This window comes from Anabrus simplex, chromosome 2 (assembly GCF_040414725.1).
Source record: "Anabrus simplex isolate iqAnaSimp1 chromosome 2, ASM4041472v1, whole genome shotgun sequence".
In the NCBI taxonomy this organism is placed as follows: Eukaryota; Metazoa; Arthropoda; class Insecta; order Orthoptera; family Tettigoniidae; genus Anabrus; species Anabrus simplex.
The window spans coordinates 928,711,466-928,732,486 of NC_090266.1; the positions used below are offsets into that span (position 1 = coordinate 928,711,466).

General features: G+C 40.5%; 1 protein-coding gene across 5 annotated transcripts in view; it reads right to left on the reverse strand.

Moving 5' to 3' along the window:
- LOC136863192 (diacylglycerol lipase-beta) overlaps positions 1-21,021 on the reverse strand; it is a 575,063-nt gene that overhangs the window by 252,653 nt on the left and 301,389 nt on the right. For 3 of the 5 annotated variants that reach the window (XM_067139552.2, XM_067139549.2, XM_067139550.2), the window contains 2 exons: positions 16,719-16,821; positions 4,759-4,971 (listed from right to left, as the gene is read on the reverse strand). In XM_067139552.2, coding sequence (XP_066995653.2) covers positions 4,759-4,971; positions 16,719-16,813 — 308 coding nt within the window. In that variant the 5' untranslated portion in view covers positions 16,814-16,821. The remainder of the gene's footprint in view (positions 1-4,758; positions 4,972-16,718; positions 16,822-21,021) is intronic. The other 2 variants (XM_067139553.2, XM_067139554.2) reach the window with 1 other exon arrangement.

Genomic DNA, 21,021 nt, shown 5'->3' on the forward strand with positions numbered 1-21,021 from the left:
ATGTATTATTGTTAAACGGCTGCCCGAATTAAGCGAAGACCGCACTAGTGGGGTCCGGATTAATGAGGTTCTACTGTATTATTATTATTATTATTATTATTATTATTATTATTATTTTTCAAAGAAAGCAATACGAGAGGCAATATAATTAAAACTGGTCCCACATATACGACAGTAGTACGACGCTACGACCTCCCTCATAGAACACAGCACACCGAGCTCGATAGCTGCAGTCGCTTAAGTGCGGCCTGTATCCAGTATTCGGGATATAGTAGGTTCGAACCCCACTGTCGGCAGCCCTGAAAACGGTTTTCCGTGGTTTCCTATTTTCACACCAGGCAAATGCTGGGGCTGTACCTTAATTAAGGCCATGGCCGCTTCCTTACCACTCCTAGCCCTTTCCTGTCCCATCGTCGCCATAAGACCTATCTGTGTCGGTGCGACGTAAAGCAACTAGCAAAAAAAAAAAAAAAAAAAAGGAACACAGCACAACCTAACATCGCAAGCAGTCGTTCTTGACTTACAGTATGTCACTTTCTTATTCATACAAGTTCATATTGTGAAAAGAGAAGTATATTTTGGACATTCAAATGGATGTTACAGTAATTGTCTTAAGAAATTTATTTCTGGTAGATTTCTTTACAATACCATACAAAAATAATATTTATAACAACATACAGTAAAAAGTACTGGAGAATGTAACAAAACATGACCTTTTCCTACGTCCAATTGTTATTCATACAGATGCCAGTTCTTCAACTAAACAAATGAATGAAATGAACCATAGCACCAATCCTAGTATTTTGTGGAGTAACCCGTGGCTTTAATGACAGCTTCACACCTACTCTGCATGGAATTTACTAGCCTCGCACACGTTTCATGGCTGATACTGTACCATTCTTGGTCCACCACACGTTTTAGGTCATCTTTGGATGAAACCTTTCTACTGTGAACCCTAGACTTCAAAAACACCCATAAATGTTTAATAGGTTTTAAGTCAGCAGACTGAGGAGGTGTTTGTAATTGTTTTGGAATGTTCCAAATTAACCATTCCTTGTTCAGAGCAGTGGTATGTTTGGGGTCGTCTTCCTGTTGAAACGTGTAGGTTGGTAGCATCCCCAATTTTTCAGCATTTTGTTTAACATTGTTTTTCAAAGTATTATTGTACAATACTTTGTCCATCGTGCCTTCAATAAATTGAATATTTTCTACACCATGTGCCGACATATACCCCCACATCATAACCGATCCACCTTCATGTTTCACTGTGGGAATTGTATTGGCCACATCGTTGTCCGTAATTGGTCTTTCTCCACACCCTACGGGCATCATCTGAACCAGACAGGTCGATTTTAGTTTCATCGAACCAGAGACATGTTTCCAAAACTACTGGCCCTTGTTTACGTGTTCTTTCGCAAAGATCAGTCTTGCATCATGGTTCTTCTTTCCTTGGTACACGGCCATGGTAACCAAGTCGATGTAAAACTCGCAGGACCTTCTGAGTACGTATTTTCTTCCCAGTAGCAGCTTCCAGCACTGCCCGCAGCTTTGGAGTACTTATGAGAGGGTTGGATTTCACTTGCCTCACAATAAGTCTTTCTACTTGTAGGCTTAGTTTCTTTTGTTTGGGTTTTCTTGGCACATTCTTCATCGACCCTTAGTACTTAAACTTATTCACGACATATTGAACAGTGGCATGACGTTTCTTCACCATGACGCCTATGGTGTACCTTGTAAGTGCTAGATTGACAATTGTCTGCTTCAGCTCATAGTCAAGCTCTTTACCCTTGCCCATTTCTAACCAGCACTCTCACAGGTGTAAGACGAACACAACCAGCAACACCTCCCCTCGCACCACACCTACTTACAGTACGTATGCCCCGTTCAATGTTGTCGGATGACGTTATCTATACTGGTGTATGAATAACAAAGTAGATTGAAGTTTTGGAGTGTATACAGTGTTTATTTGTGTAAATATAAATTATTTGGACTAACAAAAAATGTGTGCATTGAGTGTTTAAGTCTTGTTATTACATTCACGACACACAACTATAAATCAATGATTTCCATAAATATACAGGAACACAGAACTCTTTATAACGAAATGGGTAGTGTATGAATAGAAAAGTGACATACTGTAGTTGTCTGCCTGCGGAGCGTTAATTGTAGAATTTTTATATTACAGTGACATTTATAACTTGAAATAAGCAAACGCAGGAGAACTACTGCCCTCCCCCCTCGCCCCACCATATTTTGATAATATGCATTAGCGTCAATAACCGTGACAACTTTGTAGGAAAATGCCTATCCTGAACAGAAACTACCAAGGCCACTTAGAAGCTACAAATGCAAGCCTGAGTGCGTCGTGAATGCCGCATATTTAGCCATCTACAGATGCTACCAACATATAAGCGTATTGACTGCCGGAACAGACTCTCAACAATTTATCTTGTATTAACCTGAAAACCGCTACCCAACCTTTATGAATTCTAATTAGCAAATTTGTAGTTCTCCGCGACAGTTGATGAAGTAATCATAGCTCTGGAACACAACTCCCTAAACACTACTAGTAGATAAAACTTAACTCTTTGTAGTTGCTTACAGCTTATGCTGTATTAGGAGGGGTAAGAACACATCTGGAGGAGGCAAGGTTCTATATTCAAATTACTGATGGTAGCATCCAAATCACCAGTATTCAAGATATCAAACAAGGAAGTAACGCCTTTTTTTTACTATAAAGTTTCGTTTCTACCACTTCTTCATCTTCTTCCCTAATATTTTCCTAAATTTGTTGTGGTTAGCACTTTGTGTGGACTTTACCATTTTTCCGGTCGCATGCCCTTCCTGAGGCCAACTCTATGTAGATGTATGTAGGTACCATTGTATGTTTTTGTGGTGGTTGGAAGGGCAGTGTGGTGTGCTGCGTGTAGGTAATAATAATATCGTATGGCTATTGCTAGTCTAATACAGCTCTTGTAAGGCGAACCCCCAACAAGAGTGGGCGGCATCTGCAGTGTATATGAAACTGCGTGTTATTAATGTGGAAGATGGTGTTGTGCGGTGTGTGTATTAATTGCAGGAATGTCGCAGACAGCACAGACATCCAGTCCTCGAGCCAAGGGAATTAACAATTTAAGATTAAATTCTCTGACACCTGCAACCAAGCTCGTGGCTCTATTATGAAACCATTCAGTCATGGAGGTGGGCTGCTGAAGGTGAAGATATGTGCGTTAAGACGAATACAAACATCCAGTCCCAGAGTTAGAAAATGTTTTTGTTTTTGGAATATCTGAAGCCATCCCTTTTCTTTTTCAACTTAGTTAAGTTATAATTGTTAGGCTTCTTAGTCTGCCGAAACTAACTTTCAGTAAATAAATTTATAAACTACTGTACCTGAAAGAGACAACATAAGGCGACAGATTACACCAGAAAAAGAAACAACTTAATTCAAGAACGAAACATCAGATTCTATCAAATCACACAGAAATATTTAGAAATAAATACTTATGTTTATTTCAGTTTAAATATTTAGGAATTTTAAATCTGAAACTTGTCATAATGATGTCCTCCTTTGTCTCTACTCCAGCATTTACTGCGAGGTTTTTGAAAAACCGTTGCTCTGTCATTGGCGTGGGTCCAAAAGGCTGTAATCCGTTGACCCCTTGGGTGTGTTTTATTTCTTACCGCTTCCCTCATCATTAGTCTATTATTATTATTATTATTATTATTATTATTATTATTATTATTATTATTATCATTATTATTATTAATTGAACTATGCAAGGGTTCTTTTAATGAGGACCTTTTTTGTGTTCTCGGTAGCCGTGATCGTCTAGTGGTTAGGACATAGCGTTGTGGCCATACCTTCTTTTATGTTGTTATTTGCTTTACGTCGCACCGACACAGATAGTTCTTATGGCGACAATGGGATAGGAAAGGCCTAGGATGGGAAGGAAGCGGCCGTGGCCTTCATTAAGGTACAGCCCCAGCATTTGCCTGGTGTCAAAATTGGAAACCATGGAAAACGATCTTCAAGGCTGCCGACAGTGGGGTTCGAACCCGCTATCTTCCGGATGAAAGCTCACAGCTGCGCGCCCCTAACCGCATGGCCAACTCGCCCTGTTAATGAGCATCTATTGGGCTGCCCATTATACCGATAATTTTCCTTACTTTATTTTGCGCTTACTTCAACTCTTTTGGAACAGTACATTTCAGTTCATTTAGTTTAATCTACCATTATCACTGTTATAATAATTTCAATTCTTTTTAAAAACTATTTAGGGATAGTATTTTTCTTTTTTAAGAATTTGCTTTACGTCGCACCGACACAGATAGGTCTTATGGCGACGATAGGACAGGAAAGGATTAGGAGCGGGAAGGAAGTGGCCGTGGCCTTAAGGTACAGCCCCAGCATTTGCCTGATGTGAAAGGGGGCAAACCACAGAAAACCACCTTCAGGGTTGCCGACAGTGAGATTCGAACCCACTATCTCCCGAATGCAAGCTGACAGCTACGTGCCTCAAACCACGAGGCTACTTGCTCGGTAGGGATAGTCTAACGGGCTTTTTTTTCTGTTTGCGGGTTAGAAGAATTAGCCAAACACAGTTAAAATGCCCCGCCTGGCCGGAAGTCGACCCCGGGTCCCTCTGAACAGAAGCCCACTACGCCGACTATTCAACTAAGGAGTTAGACAATTTCATTTCTAACAAATTAATTAAAACTCAATTAAAGATTTAAGATAGCCTAATCTTAACGTACTTGATGGTAAGGAGAAGAGGCACATGCTTGCGAGCTTCCACATCCATGATCGATCCTTGAGCACTGCGGTTGACCAGTAATACGAGCAGTAAGATCACGACACCCAAGAGGGATATAAGACCAAGGAGGTAAGCTCGTACAAACACTCCGCCCTGCTCACATTCCCACGTGTATGGATAATAGTGAACACAAACTAGAATGATCAACACCAACCTGCAACAAAACAAATATATGGCGAGTGTAAAAAGATATTGAAAATCAGAAATATTTCGAAACTACAGAGCATTGTTGATTTTGTTTTCATTTCACGTGCAGTCTGACCTTGACCATGAAAAACTGATGCAAACAAGATACAAGCAACACAAATATCAGAACACTTCAAAATAGTGCACAGAACGCCACACTGACGACCGCTGTAAACTGCTGTGGGCCGATTGCAGAAACGATGACTAGTTTTAAGCCTTGGACATCGTCTACCTAAACAACGTCTAAATCATTCACGATCTTCCATTGCATAAACAATGTTCAGTCGATGTTTAACTAGACATCCCTTAAAGTTTCAATTTTGATTTGAAAATGGAGACAGAAGTATCTTTCATGCAACTCTTTGCTTGTCGCAACCAATGAAATTCATCGGTGCGCGCGCCGAACGCCAGTCAGCTGTTTATCTTCGTACACATTACTCAAATATGGCTGAGCATGACTTGCCCACAGATAAGAGTATCGCTTTCGGTGCAAATTAAATCTCATAATATTATCGACACTAAAGCGACACGCCACAGTATGGGGAAGTGTAGCTTTCATTATAGCGTTGTTACAGTTAGTGTAATTTACTCATAAATACAGCAGCTTCGACAAAGAGAAGAAGCAATAGTAATGTGTAACCGAGTGTGTTGTACGGGCCATATATATGTAGCTTGCATTCTGGAGATCGTAGATTCGAAACGCATCATCGGCAGCCGTGAAGATTGGTTTCCATAGTTTCCCTATTTTTACACCAGGCAAATACTAGGGCTGGTATTATGGCCACGGCTCTTCTTCCCCAGTCCTCTTTAAACGATGATCACAACCACTTGCCTTTTCCTATCTGATAGTTGCCGAAAACCTATATATATATATATATATCCCATACAACCTTTAGTTTTCACTATTATGTGTGTGTACTTGGCAGTAAATATAAGTGAAACTCTCCCGGTTGATGTATGTGACAGCCCTCAGACGATCAGGACACGTAATTGTGATATGTATGTAGTCAAAGTGACCTATAATTCCATGGAAATTACCCCATGCATATAATAAAATATATCGATTGCCAAGAATTGTATTCAAGTTGACAGTTACCGGACTGTCACTTTGTCAGTCTCAAGAAACAAGTCTCTCGCAAAGCGAAACCTTATTTTATGATTATCCCCCCGTGCATGTCAAACGAATTGCTGCGATTTACCAGCGGGTGACCCACAGAGAGGCCATCGGGCTAACCTTTCTTCCCGGAAACGTCTCAACATGATAATACAAATTACATATTTCACGGTACTTAACCTCTGATTGTGATTCACGCCTGTCATTTGAGGTTAAACAGTGCTCTCGGCAGTGTTTAAGCATGACCGGTTGAGCATCGGTTTTAGACAGTGTCTAAGTGATAAATAACGTCTCTGCAATGCGGCATCCATACTTAGGCATTGTTTAACCGTAGACATCGTCTAAATGCCGTTTCTGCAATCGGCCCTGTGTGTTTCCTCACTACCAACATACCACTCTATAGGACCAAAGTCGGTTACATGCGGAGAACAGAGTACTCCATAGACTTCATTATTCAGAAGCAAAAACTGGGTCTGAAGGGAATATAAACCTTAGTAAAAATGGAAGTGATTATTTGTGTAAATCACCGATGTAGATCATTGTGAGACACAGGCCGATTGCAGAAACGATGACTAGTTTTAAGCCTTAGACATCGTCTACCTAAACAACGTCTAAATCATTCACTATCTTCCACTTCATAAACAATGTTCAGTCGATGTTTAACTAGACTTCCCTTAAAGTTTCAATTTTGGTTTGAAAATGGAGACAGAAGTATCCTTCATGCAACTCTTTGCTTGTCGCGACCAATGAAATTCGTCGGTGCGCGCGCCGAACGCCAGTCAGCTGTTTGTCTTCCTGCACATTACTCAAATATGGCTGTGCATGACTTGCCCACGGATAAGAGTATCGCTTTCGATGGAAATTATAATCTCATAATATTATCGACACTAAAGCGACACGCCACCGTACGGGGAAGTGTGGCTTTCATTACAGCGTTGTTACAGTGAGTGTAATCTAAATAATCATAAATACGGTAGCTTCGACGAAGGGAAGATGAAGCAATAGTAATGTGTAACCGAGTGTGCTGTACGGACAATGTAGATGTAGCTTGCATTCTGGAGATCGTAGGTTCGAAACGCATCATCGGCAGCCGTGAAGATTGTTTTCTGTAGTTTCCCTATTTTTACACAAGGCAAATACTAGGGCTGTTATTATGGCCACGGCTCTTCTTCCCCAGTCTTCTTTAAACGATAATCACCACCACTTGCCTTTTCCTATCTGATAGTTGCCGAAAACTTATATGATTACATATATATATAAATCCCATACAATCTACTTTATGGTTTTCACTATTATGTGTGTTTACTTGGCAGTAAATATAAGTGAATCCCTCCCGGTTGATGTATGTGACAGCCCTCAGACGATCGGGACACGTAATTCTGATATGTACGTAGTCGAAGTGACCTATAATTCCATGGAAATTACCCCATGTACATAATAAAATATATCGGTTGCCAAGAATTGTATTCAAGTTGACAGTTACCGGACTGTCCCTTTGCCAGTCTCAAGAAACAAGTCTCTCGTAAAACGAAACCTTATTTTATGATTATCTCCCCGTGCATTTCAAACGAATTGCTGCAATTTAGCAGCGGGCGACCACAGGGAGGCCGTCGGACTAACCTTTCTTCCCGGAAACGTCTCAACATGATAATACAAATTACATATTTCATGGTACATAACCTCTGATTGTGATTCACTCCTCTCATTTGAGGTTAAACAGTGCTCTCGGCAGTGTTTAAACATGACCGGTTGAACATCGGTTTTAGACAGTGTCTAAGTGATAAATAACGTCTCTGCAATGCGGCAGCCATGCTTAGGCATTGTTTAACCGTAGACATCGTCTAAATACCGTTTCTGCAATCGGGCCACAGTTACAATAGGCCTGCGGCAACAGTTCATAAGTAAGGTACACAAAGATTCTCCAAGATATGGAAAGCACGGAAAATAAAGTTAGTCGGATATATGAACAATTCAAATAAATATTTTCACGAAAAACACACTCAAACAAACACACACACACACACACACCTTTTAGAGAACTGAAAGAAGATAATAATAATAATAATAATAATAATAATAATAATAATAATAATAATAATAATAATAATAATAATAATAATCTACAGCCTGTATGAAATGGCATTGGAGTGTTGCTGTAATGAAAGGTGACAGGAAAAACCAGAGTACCCGGAGAAAAATCTGTCCTGCCTCCGCTTTGTCCGGCACAAATCTCGGAGTGACCGGGATTTGAACCACAGAATCCAGCGGTGAGAGCCTGGCGCCTGAACCACGGAGGATTATTATTATTATTATTATTATTATTATTATTATTATTATTATTATTATTATTATTATTATTATTATTATTATTATTATTATTATTATTGTACCGGGAGGTACACCTCAACGCCGCGCATTCAAAATAAGCGCCTTAATGAACTCTTCTATCGAACTAAAGTGGAAACTACTACAACTGGAACTTAGAACTTTAATCAGAAGATGTCTCCACTGAAATGTTAAGTAATTTTGTTATTGTGAAGTTTCCTAAACTGATTGAATTTCTCCTTGTTTTGTTTGCCATTTATCAAAAGTTTGGACATTTTTCTACAGTGGACACCACTAAAAAATATATGATCATGCCCTCTGGTGCAAAGTGAAAGAACTTATAATTTAAAGAAGTTTTGTATTTCTAGGTTTTTGTAACTGATAGATGTTCATTTATTTTTGGGTTGGCAATATTTCCTTTTTCTTTCCGCCAGTTTTGAATCTAGCCAATCACTAATTTCTGTAATTAATTTTCAACCGATCACAGGCTTCTTGTTCGATTCTGAGTGTAACATTGAGATTAACCAATTAAATTGATAGGGTGTGGCTGGGTTAGTCTTGAATGATCCCGAACCTTCCCTGAGGGTTTATAAACTGCGGCTTTTCACGTTTCTTGGCCAATTGATCGTCGTCTATCTGAGTGTGTGTGTCAAGCAGGAGGCGGGCGCCCTCTTTCGTCGGCAGCAGAACCTCTATATGGTAATGGCCACAGAAATTATATCTTTCTTTTCGTAGCTACCTCCGCAGCTTAACCCGAGGGGAAAGGTCCGAATCTTTAACGATGTAACCGACTTTTCTAAAATGTAAATTTTCTTCTGACTAATGTAAACTTCATAAAGCTTTAACTGTAAATCAAGGATAGAGAGTGAGCTACCCTCTCGAGCTCCCCTTCATCTTGGTTTGAGGTGGCGACGTTTTCGCAACTATAATGTATTAAAGTTATTTCCATTCGCGCCACCTCAGTAGCTTGGGATTAGCCCCTGTTTCTTCGGCCGAGAGCCCTACAGGTTTTAATATTTCATTATCTGGAGCGCTGTGGACGCCTCCATTCTGTTTGTGTTCGGGCCGTTTATTTAACCTGTTCTTTTTCGCAAAGGCCCTGTAGGTTGGGCACGAGATACTTCTGTGTAATAATATTTCTATTTAGTGCCTTGTAAGGCCAGAGATTGTCAGATTTTCATGCAATGTTGCCTTTAGTAGTCTTGAGAAACAGAGCCTGTTAGCTCTTTTTCAAGTTTTGTAATTGTAAAGAGTGCCTCTGGAAGGCTAGATATTGTAATTTTAGGAGCAAGTGCTCTCTGAATTAGGGGATTTCTGCCCTTGACTAAAATTATTCTCATTTTTTGAATTGTAAATTTGAGCTGGGAGATCTGGAAATTGTAAAATTACGGGCTTGAAGCACAGGATCTGTAGAAGTCGCTAATCTCGGACTTTCCTAATCCTGTTTCAAAAGTACTTTGTACCTGATATGTTTTATGTTCACCAAGTGGAAATTGTTAAGTTGTTTTCTGAAAAAATATAACCTTCAGTTCAAGTTAAATTGATTTTGTTATTGTGGATAGACCCATTCACCCCGGCACCTTCTTTAACTTCTTTCTGCTCCGCGGGTAACCCCGTAATAATAATAATAATAATAATAATAATAATAATAATAATAATAATAATAATAATAATAATGTGCAAGTGCGCAGAGGTGCTAACATCGATTCGGATCATTATTTAACCAGAATCAAAACTAAATTCACACCCAAAAGAAAATTCAAAAGGAAAACGCCAGTGATCACAAAATTTGATCTACACAAGATCAAAGACCCCAAAATAACAGAAGAATGAAAAGAACAACATGCAGAGAATTGGAAGAAATTTCAAACTAAGATCATCAAAACAGCGAATGATCTCATCCCTCTTCACAAGAAACCAAAACACCCTTGGTGGAATTAAGAATGTGAGAGCGCACTAGAAGAAAGGGAAAGGCATTTCAAAACTACAACCGCAACAAATCAGAAGAAATAGAGAAGAAAGTTTTCGAAGTTCGAAAACAAGCATGTAAGATTCTAAGACAAAATAAGGGGAAATACGTCAACGAGGAACTGAAGTCAACTGAAGACGATTTGAAAAATTACAACACACTAGATTTTTACAAGACCTTCTCGAACCAAATTAAAGGGTTTTCTCCACCGAACCTTTGCTTTCGAAAAAAAAAAAAAAAAAAGATGGTAAACTGGCCTTAACAAATGAAGAAAACTGCCAGGAACTAGCCACATATTTTTCACACCTTTTAAATTGTCCAGAACCTACAGAGAGATTCCCGAAAATATAGCCAGAAATCACACTAGAAAATTCCTCACCACCAAAACAAGAAGAAATTGATTAACACATCAAGAAACTTAAAAACAACAAAGCATCAGGGGAGGACGGAATTGTAGCTGAAAGTTTGAAATATTTAGACCCAAATTCACTCAATGAAATTACACAAATAATTCAAAACATTTGGTAAACTGAAAAGCTCCCGGATGAATGGAATATTGCTCTAATCCATCCACTACATAAAAAGGTGACAAATCAGATGTAAATAATTATAGAGGGATCTTTCTTGTATCTGTCACCTACAAAATTTTATCAGCAAGTCTTTTGCAAAGAACACAAAAGCAATTAGAGCCCTAATTAGCTGAATATCAATCAGGATTCAGACCAAACAGGTCATGCCCCGAACACATTTTTAACCTCAAAACCATAATCAAAATGCGAGCTCTCAGACAAAAAAAAAAAAACCCTCGTATGCACATTTGTAGATTTCAAAAAGGCTTACAATTCGATCGACAGGCGCTCACTGTTCCAAATTCTAGAAGAGAAGAGACTAGGTCCCAAAACTCGGGAACTTATAAAAGAAACACTGGCTGGCAAGAAATCTAAAGTGAAATTTATGGGGGAAATCTCAGAGAACCCTTCGACATTCAAACAGGCGTGAGACAAGAGAACAAAATATGGTACAACTGACAGAGTCCCTTGCTTAAAATACCTCTGAGAATTTATCGAACCGACAGGCCTTTAAAAGATCTCGCAACAAACTCGTCTCCAAACAAAAATAAAATAAAAGAGCATTAGGGTTAGTCCAAAGCATCTACAAAAAACATCCATGTCAAGACATACAAAAATTCGGCATTACAGCAGTCATAAAGCCAACAGTCATTTACGCAAGTGAAACACTGGTACTCAACAGCAAGCAAAAACTTGAAGAAATCAAAAAAGAAGAGAGGAAGATCATTAGAAAAATCGTAGGAGCAAGATACAGCCAAGACGGTTACAGGTTACAATCAATCAAAACAACAGAACAATTCTCAAACATCGAAATTGACATCAGGAAAAGACGAATGAAATTTTTCGGCCATGTGATTAGATTACTAGAAAATCGATTGACAAAAAGGATAATAGATTATGTAACCTCGCTTAAGAACTCGACACCCCGGCTTAACGAACTTCGAAAGGACCTCAAAAAACTCAAACATAAGTTCAACAGACATCACAGACAGAGACATTTTTAGGCACAAAATAAACAATTGGGAAGTTACATCAGAACAACCACAACAAAAACAGTACAGACCAAAGTGGTCGGCAGAACGTAAACAAGCCTTCTCGGAAAGAATGAAAACCTATTGGAGAAACAAGTATCCACAGAAGAAATGGTCGAGTTATTTGCTTAACCTCTTCCGATATTGAGTGTGTTCACTACTACTACTACTACTACTACTACTACTACTAATAATAATAATATTTTGTACCTTAGTATTAAGTTGTCCGTAAATCTCCGAAAGTTTTTGATAGGTACACGTTGTTTCAGCTATCCATACATAGTCATAGATTTTTAAAAATTCATAATGAGTATTGGTTTAAGGGGCGTAACACCTAGGTCAAGGTCCGTTTAGAAAACAGCTGATAGGTCGTAATCACTTCCGAGGCCATATCTGACTGCTCTTATCAGGCCGATTTTTTCACGATCTGTGGAAGCTCGGTGCTCTGCTCGTTTCGAATAAGCAAAAGTTGCATTTTCGGCATGTACGCTATTCTTATACGTAGAGTTCCCAGCCATAATGAACAAGTCTACTTTATATATTTTTTATTTTAATAAAGACTCCTGTCCTCATCCCGAGGTGGTGCAGCTCTTTTCAGGTGAGCTGCATGTACCGTTCCAACCACATACCAGCCCTCCTGCCATTCTTAAATTTCCGGCAGTACCGAGAATCGAACCCGGGCCCCCAAGGACGGCAGCTAATAACACTAACCGTTACGCTACGGAGGCGGACTTTATTTTGATATAGCAGGTGTAAAAATTAATGGGAACTCTTTTCTATTCACTCCAACAGTGATCCAAGTCATTAGTTCATCTGGCGTCCCAGAGCTGACAACTTCGTAAAGAACAAGTGAAGGGAGCTGCTGTTTCATTCACAGCCATACTGGACGAAGTCCATGTTATGTTAGTTATTTTTTGAAATGTTCGTTTAGCGTATAAGTTTTAATAGTGCCGGGAGTATCTGAGAACATGCTCGGCTCGCCAGTTCTCTAGCTGTTTTCCCTGTATATCCCACGGGATTGAGCTACATGTATCGCGGTGCGAATGGGTTGTCTGTGGTTGTAGGTGTAATTGTACAGACTATGAGTGGGGAGGAAGCGGCCATGGCCTTAAGAAGGATACCATCCCTGGGAATTCATGAGGAACCACGTAAAACCATTTCGAGGGTGGCCGACGGAGAATTCGAACCTACCTGCCTCCCGAACACATACGTAGCAGCGATAACCGGTCGTACCGCAATGCAATGAGCTAACCAGTTGGGTTATAGTAGTAAAATATTACAATAATTACAATCAATCAAGTAACTTCTGGTGAAGAATGTATTTCCCATTCATCATTTAATTCCTGATACATTTAACCACGATAAGTGATACTGTTTTAACTGCTTAGTTAATTTGTAAACACCGGACGAGTTGAACTTGCGGTTAGGAGCGCGCAGCTGTGAGCTTGCATCCGGAAGATAGTGGGTTCGAACCCCACTGTCGGCAGCCCTGAAAATGGTTTTCCGTAGTTTTTCCGTAGTTTCCCAATGCTCGGGTTGTATGTTGACGCCACGGCCGCTTCCTTCCCACTCCTACCCCTTTCCTATCCCATGGTCACCATATGACCTACCTGTGTCTGTGCGACGTAAAACAAATTGTCTTTTCTTTTAAACTAAGATCGTAAGAAATGAATAACTTTCACATTCTAATGCCATATTTATATTTACCTTACCACTTGCAGTGTAATTAATTATCTATTACAAACTTGTAGGCAGTGTTGCCAACTTATATTTTCAAGATCCGCTAAATACTACTAAAAATCCGCTAAAATTCCGCCAAGAAATCCGATCTCAAATAATGAGCAATAAAAACGGGCAATAATAATAATAATAATAATAATAATAATAATAATAATAATAATAATAATAATAAATGTCTGCACTCACTTGATCTGTGCGTTTCACTGGGATTAATCCCCTGCCTGCGAGCCGGCGAGCTAAAACTTGTAGGCGTTTTAGTGCCGGGAGCAAACTAGGTGAATCCCCTACCTCAAGGGTCACACACAGAACAGGCCAGATCATTAAACGGTCTTCCTTCATAGCATAAATATAAAATAAATATAAATGCTACTCTCTCACAGTTTCATTATCTGTCGTCATTCGTCAACTAAGAGAAAATACCCTTTCCCCACGCATTACAAATTCATGATACCATGATCTCATAACACGAAATCCAAATAACATGTTTTCCTAATGCGACTGCTAGCTCCTGATAAGAAATACGGAATAGCTTGGAGAAAGACTGGAGTACAAATTTTTTTTAAAAAGTAAAATGAATAAAACGCTAAATTCCGCTGTAATAAATTTAGAATCCCGCCAAAAAATCCGCTGCCCGCTAAATGATATATTTCTCCGCCGACAGTCTTCTAATTCCGCTAAATTTAGCGGAAAATCCGCTAAGTTGGCAACACTGCTTGTAGGCTTCACTTCCTCCAATTCACGAACCTACTACGCTGATGCAGCAGGGGGAGAGGTGATACTCCCACGTGGCGCGTCCCAGGTGGCGGATAGTGGGGTCCTAACCGGTTTGCCGGCGGACTTCAGGAAAATAAAATACATAGATAATATTCTATGAGATTAAATGAATTGTTCCTTGTGATCATTTGAACATTAATGCTGCTGATATGTATTTGTCTTAATTGATCACGAAGTTTTCGTGAATTACTTATTTCGTCTTAACATAGTGTGAGACAAAGGCCTACGTTCTAGAAAATAATTCATACAATTGCTCTTAGTCTATTTTTTATCTTATATCAGTTTGGTGTCCTCTGAAATTACTAGTTTTAATTAAATTTTATAGTTTTTCGCAAACCAACGTGTTGCAATGAGCGGGTGAGACAGAATAGTGAAGAGAACTCTAGCGGCGCTTGTCGGAAGTATCTCAAGGACAAGTTTAGAGTGCTGTATTTCCCGGCCTTGTTTATCTCGTAGGCAACGGCTCAATCCGGTGGTATTTGAAGTTGCTCAAATACGTCAGCCTCGTGTCGGTAGATATACTGGCACGTAAAAGAACTCCTGCGGGACTAAATTATGGCACCTCGGCGTCTCCGAAAACCGTAAAAGTAGTTAGTGGGACGTAAAGCAAATAATATTATTATTAACCTTGCGTTCTCATTTTATGAAAGGAAATGTGTCTGGTGGTATTTCGAAGTTTTTACTATGAGCTAGGCTACTCCCAGGCAATCAGGCAATTATTTTGAGTGTGTATTGCAGCACGATAGAGAAATTACACTAAAATATTCAATAATAAGACCTGGTAAACAAAGGATTTTGTATTCTCACAGGGCAGTGTGAGGATTCTTGTGGTCCGTGATCACCCGCATGAGATGAAAGAGATTGGTTGGTTGGGATGTCTTATGATTTTGAATTCACAAAAATTCACATTATATCTATATTTCACATTTGACGAGCACTAAAACCAAAATATGATGCGCTGTTCCGACTAATTTTAAGGACTACGGGCATTTTTATTCATCTGCCTTACCCATAAGTTACATAAAATAAGAGCTTGAAATAAACATTTCCAGTATTTATAAACCAACGGCCGTAGCCGTGTTGAAACACCGGATCCCGTGAGATCTCCGAAGTTAAGCAGTATTGGGCGTGGTCAGGAGTTGGATGGGTTGCCACGCGCTGTTGGTGGGGGGTAAGGGAATGGAGGAGCGGAAAGAAACTGGCCACCCTACCGCAAGTAAACTCCGGCTCAGGAATACCTCTGCGGATGTTCGGACCTGCCTTCGGGCAGAACAACCCTTACCTTTTAGTATTTATAATTAACTAAATCTACAATCGCAAACAAACTGCCGGATTGAAATATTTTCCTGAATTTGAAACGTGTAACCACAAAACACCGCTTCAACTACCGCCAACGGTATCATTCGAACACGCCTTTCCCCCCCCCCCCCCCCAAGTAGCCTTCTCCCGCACGCAGAGAGAGAGAGAGAGAGAGAGAGAGAGAGAGAGAGAGAGAGAGAGAGAGAGAGAGAGAGAGAGAGAGAGAGAGAGAGAGAGAGAGAGAGAGAGAGAGAGAGACACACACACACACTCAAAACAATTAACCACATGCTATTAAAATTCCCGAATCGGCCGGGAATAGACCCTCTGAATCGAAGGCTAGTATGCTGATCATTCAACCAAGAAGACAGATTTGTTTTTCAAATCTACAGGTAAACCGATTAACTACAAGCTCTTTAAGTCCTGGAGCTTTCTTGGTCAGTATGACACCACACAGGATTACCACATAAGAGCCCGGCTCCATGGCTAGATGGTTAGCGTGCTGGCCTTTGGTCCAGAGGGTCCCGAGATCGATTCCCGGCCGGTCGGAGATTTTAACCTTAATTGGTTAACTCCCTTGGCTCGGGGACTGGGTAGTTGTGCTGTCCCCAACATCCCTGTAACTCACACACCACGCACAAAATTATCCTCCACTACAATAACACGCAGTTACCTACAAATGGCAGGTGCCGCCCACCCTCATCCGAGGGTCTGCCTTACAAGGGCTGCACCCGGCTAGAAATAGCCACACGAAATTATTATTATTATTATTATTATATTATTATTATTATTATTATTATTATTACATTAGAACAAACAATTAACATAAACAACTGCACACAAGACAAGTTTTGTGAAAAATGAAATAATTCACACGAAGACGCTTATACTCACCAAATAAACCTGAAGGTTAGTTCGAATATGCCAGGAAATACTAAATCATCAGAAGCAACCAACCACCGACGTCCGAAGAGTTTGACAGATGGCATTCCGTGGTCTGAAACAAATGGAAACGACACATTATTATTATTATTATTATTATTATTATTATTATTATTATTATTATTATTATTATTATTATTATTATTACGGAGTTTTGTGGATGTGCAGAGGTGAAAGAAGGTGCTGGGGTGAACAGGTCTCAAAATACGAAATTAAAGTTAATTTAAAATTTAACAAGGTTATATTTTCTTTTCAAGATCAAGAAATAACAAATATAACAGGTACTCAGTAGCTAAACAACAAATCGAGAGAGTACAATTACAGTGTTACAGAATTTGGGCTCCGAGAGCCAGACACACAATTCTTGAGCTATCAGCCCAACCTTACGATATACAAGATTCAACAAAGGGGCAGAAGACCCCAATCATGCCTAGGAGCTCTTGCTCCCAATTACACAGTAAAGCCTCCTCGAGGCACGCAGAAACAAATTTTAAGAAAGAGCAGCCCGCTCTTAAGTTCAAGCCTATCAAAGGCCACACCAAACTCCACGTTCAAGCTGTCCTCCAAGGACATATACGCAGGGGTCAAAATACCCAACCTACTGAGGCCTAGTCAGTGAAGAAACAGAAATATTACATGGCCTCCACAATACCAACTTGAGAGGAGGCAAAACTGCACTCCAAATATACTTTACTAAAACCTACCTGGCACTAGGCCGCAAATGCAAGGGATAATCCAATACTAAAGAGGTGACTTATATAAGAAAACGATTTACATTACATTAGAAGGGAAGAAACGGTTGTGAAAATAAGTTCACCTCAAAGCAATATGAGTGGGAGCTCGAGAGGGTTAAGCACTCTCTATCCCAATTTGTAGTTTAAAAAGATAGAATTGATACCAAGTGTCTTTACATTTTAGAGGAAAGTTACATGGTAAAAGGCTTCGGACCTGCCCCGAGAGTTAAACTGCTGAGCTAGCAAGAAAAGAAGTTATTAAAAGGCCATTACCTGGTGGTTGAACTGCTGCCCGAAGAAAGAGGCGCTTCCCGCCCCCTGCTACATAATTTACACAGTGATAGATGTTACTGAAGTGGCGCAGAGACCCGAAAATCAGCAGTTTATATACCCTCGCGGAACATTCGAGACCTTTCAGGAATGAGAACACCCGCCCACAATCATTCTATTGGTTAATGGCAAAAACTACTACACCAGATGAAGAAGAAACACCTTATTGGTGGAAAATTAATTACAGAAATTCCTTATTGGTCAAATTCAAAACTGGCGGAAAGAAAGGGTTAACATTGCCAACTTAAACAATGGCAGAAAGAAATTTAATAAAGAACCAACTTATAAGTACTAAATTTCTTCAAAGAAAAAGGTTCCTTCACTTCGCACTAGGGTGCACTATTGTAGTTCTTAAGTAGTGTCCTCTAGAAGAGAATGTTCACACTTCTTGCTACAGATAAAACAAAAATGAATCGAAACTGACATAGTTCAGAACTCTTCAAAATTTATAGTAATGACATCTTCTGAGAAATCTTTGAATTAATATGGAAGTTAAAGTTTAGGCTTCCTCCAGTAGAGGAGTTTTAACTGGCGCAAAGTTTGAATTAGCGGCGTGGAGGTGTACCACCCGGTACAATTATTATTATTATTATTATTATTATTATTATTATTATTATTATTATTATTATTATTATTATTATTATTATTATTATACCAAAAATAGGGGGTACAGATAATAATGATCTTACATCAAATTAATAGTACTGTATGTTCGTTAACTCTACTGCACCGGGCGAGTTGGCAGTGCGGTGAGGGGCGCAAGGCTGTGAGCTTGCATGCGAGAGATAGTGGGTTCGAATCCCACTGTCGGCAGCCCTGAAGATGGTTTTCCGTGTTTTCCCATTTTCACACCAGCAAATGTTGGGACTGTACCTTAATTAAGGCCACGGCCCCTTCCTTCCAACTCCTAGGCCTTTCCTATCCCATCATCGCCATAAGACCTATCTGTGTCAGTGCGACGTAAAGCCACGAGCAAAAAAACTCTACTGCATGCCCTCATTACAATATCTCAAGGATTTCCAAGGCTCGGGTTGATAGGGAGATCTTACTGTTCCGGACTAAACTGCTCAATAGTGCTGACAGCGGTTAATTGTTATTTACCATAACAGTTAATTCGAAAGTCTAACGTTTATTAATAGCTTAAAAAGACTTCGTAAAAACGTAATTTCGCATTCACACAATGTAATAGTGTAATAATGTTCTTGGTTTAGGGTCTTACTAACTACTTTTACGGTTATCGGTGACGTCGAGATGCTGTAATTTTGTCCCGTTGGAGTTCTTTCACGTGCTGGTAAATTTAGCGAGACGAGGCAGGCGAATATGAGCGAGCACATTCACATACCACCGGAATGAGCGAGATCGAGCCTACCAACCTGGACTCAGTAGGCTAGAGCTTCAGCCGGCATTCGATCAGTGCGGAAAACCGTCATCTCATGTTTGAGATGTCATAAAGAGGATTCTGAAGAAACACCGATGTGCGGTACTACTGAATATGACCTCACACAGCAACGATTAACAATTGGTGTGCCTTATCTTCGTATCATAAGTCCCTTTAACCTACCTATCCTGTTATGGAGCATACGTAGTAACAGACATGTCATACAGATATGCACAGAATACATATACGGTATCAAGATATTTCCGAATGGGTTTAATGCCACACAAGGCGATGTGTCTAAGGCCGCTATTAGCCGTGGGCGACTAGTGGCGCGACTAGTGGCGCAACTAGTCGCTCTGGCGAGTCACGGACCATTGGATCAAATGGAGCCTATTAGCCGCGGGCGACTAGTGGCGCAACTGAGCAACTAGTTGCCGGCCGTCATCTGAGCCGGCGACTGCTCTGGCGACTTTTGGTTGCTCAACTGCGTGACGGGGCATTGCAGTAAATGTAGCCTATTAGCCGTGGGCGACTAGTGGCGCAACTAGTCGCCGGATGTACCTCCCCGCGCATACGGAAACGTCACTCAAGATCGTGTTCTCACACCAGCTTGACATAACGCGGACGATGGAACGCAATTGAATCAGCGATCCACCTAACCATTATCTTTCTTCATTACCTTGTTTGGTCTCGTGCTGTGAGTAGTATAATACAGGGATTCGGCGGCCACCGCCACCGCAGACTCCTAGAGGCCACCTCCACCGCTACCACAGCCAGAGGCCTCCCAGAGGCCACCTCCACCGCCAAAACAGCCAGAGGCCTCCTAGAGGCCTCCTCCACCACCACCACAGCCAGAGGCCTCCCAGAGGTCTCCTCCACCACCCGCGGGAAATTTGAATTTGTAAACAAAGCCACGTGCTTTTTGACAGCTATCATCGACAGCAACGCATCGCTAAACTCAGTACTGCCATCTTGACGGGCCTAAACCTCAGTAGCACCAACTTAACCTAACTAGCGCGGGATTTGAACAGGTAAACAAATCCACGTGTTTTTTGACAGCCACGTGCTTTTTGACAGACAACAACGCATCGCTAACCTCAGTACTGCCATCTTGACGGGCCTAAACCTCAGTAGTACCAACTTAACCTCACTAGTGCGAGATAAACAAGCCACGTGCTTGTTTGACAGCTGTCATCCGCCATCTTTAAACTACAGAGCACCGTGCTGCCCTCTTTATCGCAGTAGCTGCAAATTCGTCACCTGTCATCGGCAGTGCTGCCATCTTGGCGGGCCTAAACCTTAGTGCTACCAACTTAACCTCACTAGCGCGAGATAAACAAATCCACGTGCTTTTTTGACAACTGTCATCCGCCATCTTTAATCTATAGAGCACAGTGCTGCCCTCTTTAGCTACTTACCTTTGAAATGTGGTGGCGGATAATTTGAAAAATGCTTTTTTGACAGCAGCCATCTTTAATCTAGAGAGCACCGTGCTGCCCTCTTAAACAAACTCACGTGCTTTTTTCTGACAGCTATCATCCGCCATCTTTAATCCAGAGAGCACCGTGCTGCCCTCTTTAGCTACTTTCCTTTGAAATGTGGTGGCGGCAAATTCCACGTGCTCTTGTTTGGAAACAAACTCACGTGCTTTTTTCTGACAGCTGTCATCCGCCATCTTGCATCACAAACCTCAGTGCTGCACTCTTTAGCTAGATACCTTTGAAATGTGGCGGTGGCAAATTCTATGTGCTCTTGTTTGGAAACAAAGCCACGTGCGTTTTGACAGCTGTCATCCACCATCTTTAATCAATAG